General features: G+C 39.6%; 1 protein-coding gene across 1 annotated transcript; it reads left to right on the top strand.

Annotated features, from left to right (window-relative positions):
* On the top strand, positions 1 to 7,628 carry LOC306883513 (complement C1q tumor necrosis factor-related protein 4-like). Its single transcript, XM_079438816.1, has 2 exons — positions 1 to 140; positions 4,902 to 7,628. Exon 2 carries the CDS (start codon positions 4,907 to 4,909, stop codon positions 6,050 to 6,052), a length of 1,146 nt encoding a protein of 381 aa, XP_079294942.1. The 5' UTR covers positions 1 to 140; positions 4,902 to 4,906; the 3' UTR covers positions 6,053 to 7,628.
* Positions 7,629 to 8,703: the final 1,075 nt, after the last annotated feature.

Below are 8,703 nucleotides of genomic sequence, written 5' to 3'. Positions count from 1 at the left end.
AGGTTGAGAGCCGACACACAGAGAGGAAGCAAGAGAGAGAAGAAAAGAATAAGGGGGGAGAAAGAAAAAGAGAAAGAGACTCCTTCATTCAGTCCTCAGAGAGAACTTCAAGACAACCTCCTGCAGCTCTGACCGCACAGGTAAGGACATCAGCATGAGGATGTGGTTTCTCTTTATCCTTTTCTATCTTGTGATGCAGTGGCGATCTCACTCCCCTGCTTTGTATTCGTCTTTTATCTGGTCAGCGTAAACACTCCGTCAGAGGTGCAAACTTGTATGATCGGTCTTGTACCTCTCTGTGCTGCAGTTGACACTGTCATGTTATGACCATGATGAGGGGAATTTATGTACTTTTGTGATGATGCTCTCCGGTTCTCTCTGATGCTGACGTTGCTATTGTTGAACATAGCAGAGAGCAGAGCTGCAACAGAGGTAAACCTTTGGCTGAACGCTTTGAAAACAGCACACGTGGGGTTGATACTGACAAAGCCAGGTCATCCGCTCTCCACGCTCATATCTACATCACCTCGGGACAGCGTGAGCGAGGGAGAGAGACAGAGATGGGCTCTTTGTTGCTGATAGTGATCCGATACAGATCTGCACTGCCAGGGAGATTTCCCCGAAGACAGTAAAAACCCATTCGGCTTGCGCATATGTGTGTGTGTGGAATCAGAAACTGCCTGCTGTCTGGTCAAAGTGAATATTTACACAGATAAACTCATTAAATTTGTATGAAATGATTATCTGGCTTCCCAATAAACGTTGGTTTCCCTATTTATAGATCTTAGCATGTAGGTTAAGATAGAGGAAGGGTTTTGCACGTTTCCATGGCAAAATTCAAACACTAAAGCACATGCGCTTCTATTCACATCATAAGTCAAAGACATATTATTGTGCAAGGATCACTGTAAATTAACACTAATTAGCTTTGATTCATATCCACAGCATGTTTAATTGGATATGTGGAGAGTGAATGCATACAGTCTATTGTAAGGACACACAACACTGATTTTATTATACAATTCCTGATGCATACTAAAAAACAGCATACATATTTATAGGTTAGTTTCAGACTAGTATTTTAAATGTATCTTATTTGTTTAAAGACAAGTTATTAAGGACAATTAAAGATTTGTTTGTTTTTTGCTTGTGGCATTGAGATGAATATTCATATGATAGTTAGAGGTATAATTATTTATTTTTATTTTCATGATAGGCGGTGCATGACATATCTTGCTGTAGTCTAGAAGAGGTGTTGTTGTGTTTTATTGGCAGCAGGTTGTTTGTATGCTGGGTCATTACCCATGTCACAGATGACAGATTACACACACATATAGGGCAGCAGGCGAGTCTTGCTGTTACCCAGCTTTATTCAATTTGACTGCTGCAGATTACACAGTGAAATATTGAAGCATGAAAAATATTCAAATTGATACTAGTTCAATTTACAACCACTTAGTAGACTAATGGAATGCTGTAACTGCGGAGAATGACTGATTCTGTCGCTGGGAGTTTCAGGAGACGTCAGCTGTCGGGTTCAAGCCCTCATTACACTCACAGAGTTGTGACTGTCATCGTCCCAATATTTAAATGGCTCCTTACTTGTTCTTCATCTTCTTCCTGTTCTACTTCTGTCATTGACTCATAAAACGTATCCCTTTCTTTCTCTTTCTTATCTCCAGCACCTATATCCTACCCTTCAGTAACAACTGCTGTATTTTGTCTGTGTGTGTTTGAGATTTAGACTATGCTGCCAGAATAGAGGGTGTGTGCTTTGGCTGAATGGTTCAGTGAAAGTGGCAGTACCAGAGTGTGGTACCAAAGGCTGTTAGAGAATGAGAGAGAGAAAGAGAGAGGAGATAACTGGGCCCTGGAGCACACGCTTACAGGCACTGCACTCTTCAGTGTATGCTGATACTCCACAGACCCTCATTAAACAACACAGCCGTGTCACACACACTGCCCCTCACACGCTGAGTGGAGTTTCACAAGCAAACTGAGGCCAAGTGTGTCCACTCCTCTTTACCTGCATTCACATTTTGCTTTAAATCACTTTAGTGTTCCTGATGATGGATGTTATCGTTTCCTGTGATAAAAGCGATTGTAGCCACAAGCTGGAGTTTCAATAATGTATCGCCTCTCTCAGCGAAAGCGACATTGTGTATGCGACAGGCCACCTAGTATCAGTCCATTGGTGACTTTGTGTATATTTACAAATTAGTGCTATAGCGCAGCCTCTGTGATGCGCACTTAGTCACTTCACGTGTTTTATATAGCTTAAAGTTTACATGAAGTAAAAATTATATATCTGAGTGAAACACCTCCTTGAATGAGAAATAATATAAGGTGGGACATGATTTTGTCTGATTTGGAATTGATTGGATTGTAGCTTGTCATTTGCTAATTGCTGCGATTTCATGTGAGTGATAGGTTGCTGGAGGGGAGGGATTATTACCCAGTTTTTACGCCGGTCCACATGTCATCAGAGAATAGAAAAGATGTCTTTGCAAGGGTGAGGGAAAATTTATATTTTTAAAGATAACAAGGCCATATGAATTAAAAAAATAATGTGCACAGCTAAATTGTTTATAAACATGGTCATTTTAAAACAGCTAAAAATAGCTGTCTGATCATGAAAAGACCAAGTACTGAGATGCATGTGCAGTTCAGACAACTGAATTTTGTTGTTCAGTTCATGTAAAGTTCACTCCTCACAAACGTTTGATGTCATAATTGACAAGGCCTGTTTACACCAACACAAACGTTCAGTTTAAATGAAATTATAGCCAGCTATAAGAAGTGACCATGTTTCAAAGAAGCCAAATTAAATTATACAAATAGTAACGTCCTTGTCACATTTTAGCAAGGAGTACTTAAAACACAGGCTTTAATAATCCAGACATTCATGAGACACATGGAACAGACGTTTAGAACCAACAAACACTAACTTGAAGGACTGGGGCTTATAAAGACAGGATAACGAGGGATGAAAGGAGACACACCTGGGAGAAACTGGGTCACAGGGAACCCATGGGGAGCAAAAAACAACCAAAACAATCCGTGATCCTGACAGTACTGAAGCAAACATGGGAAATCTACTGATGCAATAAAATTTATATTAGACACTTTTAAACTCAGCTGTTGCATATAGACATTTTTTGTTTTTGCTTCACTGAGCTGAAGGGTTTACTCTGTGTATTCTCAGAGGACACTGCAGTTCAGCATTCGGTGAGGAAAAAGGTGTAACTGAAAACACAAGAAAAGCATTGACAAATATTGATGTCTCCTGTTCAGATTGTTAGGGCATGAAAGCATTGCTCAGCTAAAAATAGAGATCAAATGACAGGAGGAAAACGTTTTTTTGTTGTTGTTACTTAATCCGCCAGCACATTTTAATATCCTGTAAACACATTAAATGTTAAACAAGTATGCAATCAGTAGTAAATGCTCCCAGGATATTTCATAATAATTTACATGGTACTAAGCCATTTAGTTTGAAACAGGTGAAAGGTGCGGATCACAATCATATAAAATCAAATATTTCTTAAATAAAACACACTTCTTATGGACTAGATAACTGTTTTTAGGTCAGTAAAGATAATAATATTTTTGGAAAATTCTAACATAACCACCTACACATGCTGATTTACTTAGGCGTTTCACTTGAATATTCTTAAACTGTTCAAATACCGAACAGAAAGCGGGCACTCTATTTTTAGCGTGGCTTAGCTCAGTGGTTCATCCGTGAAACAGAAGTCCAACTTCTCTGGCATCTCAAGAGATCTCATTAAGAGCAAAAACCTCTTTGCATTTTATTCTCTTTTCATTTTTATTCATATTTTAATGTGGCAGAGGGATGATGAGCTCCATCCATCATTAAATCAAATGGAAGCTGCTGATTTAAGGTTTAATGTCTCAATTCATGCAGGAGGCACCGTCAACAGTATAATCTGTATCTTGTGGATGTTAAAGTCTATTAAGAAGTAGGAAATGTGGAAACATACAGTAGCATTGTAGATTGCGTGGGATGTTTTTTTTCCAGTGGTGTGGGCGACGGTATAGTAAAACAGGGAAAGAGGCAGTGTTGCTCCATTATGGATCTCTGAATTTGTTAAACTGGTTTTAGAGAAATATTATAAAGAATATTTAACAGCATTGTATGAACACGATAGTTACCAGTTGTATATCCCATATACACTGCTCTCCCCACAGCATATGCTCCAATGGGGCGTAGATCAGCGGATGGAGGACTGGTGATATCTGCGTCACAATAAGAGTTGCTGAAAGCAGCCTAAGCTCATTTGCAGTCTATGTGCAAATCTATAACAATGACTATCCACCCCTTTTAATATGAATCATTTGCTGAATCACAGAAAATGGGGTCACTTCACAGCAGCTTTCTTGATTTAAATGAATACGCATTTTAATACCCATGTTTTTGTAATCTTTTTGTATTGTTCACCATGATACACTACAAAATGGGGTGAAAATTTGCAGTGCAGTTTGGGGATGGGACCCCTCCAAAAGCTGTGTAAAACTGATCTGAAATTTCGGTCTCAGTGTTCTGTCACCTCTAGTGTTCTGCTGTGATGTGCTGATCCAGTGTGTGTCCTATTACCGCTCATCTCAGGGGAAAAGAAAGAGGGTCTGATAATACAGCTCTCATCCTGCTGTATCTGCTAAAGGCACTGATCTGTTCTGTTTTGATCCCACCTCCCGCTGGCACTTGTATGCATAATGATTTCTCTTTTTTTCGACCTGATGTTTTGGTAACGAGCAGCAGCTATCATTTACAAGCTTAACTGATTTAAATGAGAGTGTTAAACAGTTTTTGTTTATGTTAACGGCTTCGTTGACGATAATTAACAGAGCTGTTTTATTGTTCTTTATTCCCTCTGCAGTTAAAATGCTGCCTGGTACCAGGCCCCTGCTGCTGTGTGTGCTGTGTCATGTGACCGCCGCATGGGCATTCACCCGCATGTCTGACGCCGTTGAGCTGCGGTCTGCGTTCTCTGTGGCACGCACCAGCAGCATGGAAGGAGGGCCCAAGATGGTCGTCACCTTTGACAAGGTGTATGTCAACATCGGTGGCGATTTCGACCCGAAGGTTGGCTTATTCCGCTGCAGGATTCCGGGCGCGTACTATTTCTCCTTCACGGTGGGGAAGTTCCCGCGGCGAGACTTGTCGGTCATGCTAATGAAGAACCGCAATGAGGTTCAGGCGATTGTCTACGACGAGAACGCCGGAGAAGAGCGGAAGGTGCAGAGCCAGAGTGCCATGCTGCAGCTTGATTTCGGAGACACCGTCTGGCTTCGTCTTCACGGAGACCCTCGCTACGCTATCTACAGCAACACGGGTCATTACACCACCTTCAACGGTTACCTGATCTACCCCGATGTGTACGGCTACCAAGAGCCCACATACAAAGATCATGAAAGTGACCATCAACCCCCAAAAACCAACGACCACTCACTAACTGAGCATGAAAATACAATTACCAAAGACACTAGTGTGAGTTTGAAAGAAGAGAGACGGGATGAAGAGATAAAAGAGGAGGACGGGAGAGATGGAGAGGAGGAAGACGACGATCAGCAGTCAGCATTCTCAGTGGGCCGCACTCAGAGTATTGTAGGGGTGGATCAAGGATACCCTGAGCACCAGCCCATCATCTTTGACACAGAATTTGTCAGCATCGGCAACGACTTCAACTTGAGCTCTGGTATATTCAAATGCAGAGCAGCTGGAGCCTATTACTTCTCCTTCAATGCTGGCAAGCTGCCCCATAAGACCCTTTCAGTGAAGCTGATGAAGAACCATTCGGAGGTGCAGACCATGATCTACGATGACAGCGATGCTGAGAAGGCCCTGCAGAGCCAGAGTCTGATGTTGTCACTGCAGGCTGGAGATACTGTCTGGCTCTACAGCCACCAAAGGGATGGATTTGGTGCTTACAGTAATCACGCCAAGTATATCACATTCACTGGCTTCCTGGTGTATCCCGAGCTCCACCGAAGCCTTTCTCAGCAGCAGAAACCAGATAAGACACTGTAGGTCAGCCAAGGAGGAAGGTACTAGATTGGAGCAGTGCTTGTGTGGAAAAAAAAAGTGAGTTCCCTTCACGCAATCTTCTACACTCTAGAGACTCTGTGTCACTCATCACTTTTGTGGTTTGCTTCTTCAGATTCCATATTAGAAATCTCTTCAACTCTTGTTTTTACCCTGTTTTATCTAGTTTTAGGAAGAAATGACTAAGTCAAGCAAGCAGCACCTGTAACGATTCAGTTAAACTCAGCATCCCTAAAGTTTGCATGAAACATAGATTGCGATTATCTTTTCTTCCCTATCGGGACAACTTCTTGAATAATAAAAAAAAAATGTAGGGCAGCAGTTGATTTTGTCCATGGGGAATTAATTGCAACGTTGTTGTTTGCTAATTGAGCGATCTCATGTGAGTGACAGATTGCTGGATTATTGCCCAGCCCGAGCATATGGAGGCATGTTATTGGGAGGGGATATTAATATTTTTTATTAACAATTATGACAGCACATACCATTTTTAAGCATTATGTGCTTGTATAATTCATTTATAATAAATACTTCAGCATTCCATAAAAATAAGAATTGTCCGTTTTGATTTCATGGTGACTTTAAGCCCTTGGATGCTGAGTTCTCACAATAATATAATGATAAAATACAAACAGGTCACTTTTAAATATAAATAGAAGTCTATAAAACATAAAATATACAGCTTGACTGAACGATTTGAAATTCTTAGCACTAAAGCACCTATCTCCGCAGAGGCAGTTCATTAGACAGCTCCAACTCAAAACCGTGTGTCAATACAATTATTAAATGCATGCATGTTTCAAATAAGAAATGTTGTTGTCTTTTGCACGAAAGATTTGCACGAGAGTACTGTCTTCTGCTTTTCCATCTATTATTTCCAGTGTTAAATCTGTTTATGGCAAAAAAACAGTGAGGATTCCAGTAATTCATGTTGTCAAATTCATGTAGTCAGTCAATAATCAGTTTGGTTTTGGAACAGCACTACACGTTTAAACTGACGACTGCTTCTGTAAATTTACTATGTTTGGACAGAAACTTGCCAAATGTAGCGCAGGCTGACAGCTTCTAAAAAACAATGATTTCATTCGCTGCCAAATACATCTACTGTACACCAACTGATGCTAATTATTTTGGGAAAATAGTTCAACAAATATTAATGTTTATATTTTGGAAAGAAAATCCTTCAAAGATATCGATCGGTTTATATAATTCATCTGGTTTATGCTGTTGTGTGTATATGGCCATCAAGATTTATTTAGTTGATGAAGCATTATGTAATATGAAGTGCACAATTCCAAAATGTAAATACTTATGTGTTTTTTATCCATTTCTATATAAGTAAACATTTGCATTTCTAATTCTGTGCCTGGTCTTATGTACTTTTCTGTATGGGTTTAATCTGATAAATAAACTTTGTGAACGAGTGTTGGATAAGCTTTTCAATGTTTGTGCAGTATGAGCTACTTTGTTAAGTACCGTAAAAGTGGTTTCAGTGTACGCTGGATTCTTATTGTGGAAAAAGCCAGTCCTCAGAAGCAAGCCAAATAAAAACTCTGAATGTAAACTCTTTGCTTTTTGTCTTGTATTTCTCATTAGTGTAAATACATCCACAGTTCTGTCACTCGGTCACAAATTATAACCTGTGGAAGGTTAAAATTCAAATATCTGAATCAAGTATTTAAAAATCCCTGCTGAAAACACATTTTATAATAAGAATAATTCGTATTGGACTCATTATTTTGGGCACGAGTGTGTGTGTGTGTGTGTGTGTGTTCGTGAGTCGTCATATGACACACAGCAGCCACAGTAGCACTTGTGTTTTAGCTATTTATTAATTTTTTTCCTTTTTATTCGAAACATTCCCAAATGCATTAAATATATTATGAAATATCTCTATTCTCACCTTTTATAGATTATGTTAGTTGATCTATAGTGAGCGATGGTCAAAGTAGCCTAATAATGTAGTCTAGGCCTATGCATAAAAACCTGTCTGTTTACTTTAGCCTAACAGATGGGTGTCATGCCATAACATATTTTTAATACGACTGACTTTATATTTAATGTGAATAAAAACATTGTAAGTTAGGCTACTTATAACACTTTCATTGTACAGAAAGAGAGCAAAGAACATTACATTATTAAAGAACATTTTCATATCAAGAGCACATAAGCACTTTGGTCAGAGCGGCAATACTGCATTAAGGTGTTTATGCCTGTATATTTTGATTAAAATCGGCGTACGCCACCTTTGTTAATATGTTTATGCTTGCTCCGATTATTAGCTTAATTGCATTATTTAAATCGAAGTATTGCGTTTACATGAGATAAAGTTTAATCACAATATTGCCAAAATCTCATTATAATCGCATTAAAAGGGTGCATGTAAACGCACTCACTGAAGCCGTTTAAACTGTGAAATTAATTACTTACAGATTCATACACACATCTGCACTTTGTTGTTTCTAACGAGAGAATTAGCTGCATTCAAAATCCACTTGGCTCAAAAAATCTGAGGGGGCACGTGCCCACTTTGAATGGGCATGACGGGCAATGGGCAAATTTGGCCAGGATGCCAGGGTCACACCTCTACTCTTTTTCGAAGGACATCCTGGGATTTTTATTGACCAGAGAGTCAG

This window comes from Barbus barbus, assembly GCF_936440315.1.
Source record: "Barbus barbus genome assembly, chromosome: 2".
Lineage (NCBI taxonomy): Eukaryota > Metazoa > Chordata > Actinopteri > Cypriniformes > Cyprinidae > Barbus > Barbus barbus.
Note: the sequence above shows the minus strand (reverse complement) of the source record. Positions and strands in the feature narration are given on the sequence as shown.

Coding starts and splice junctions, on each gene's coding strand:
- LOC306883513 (XM_079438816.1), top strand. CDS start 4,907: ATGCTGCCTGGTACCAGGCCCCTGCTGCTGTGTGTGCTGTGTCATGTG.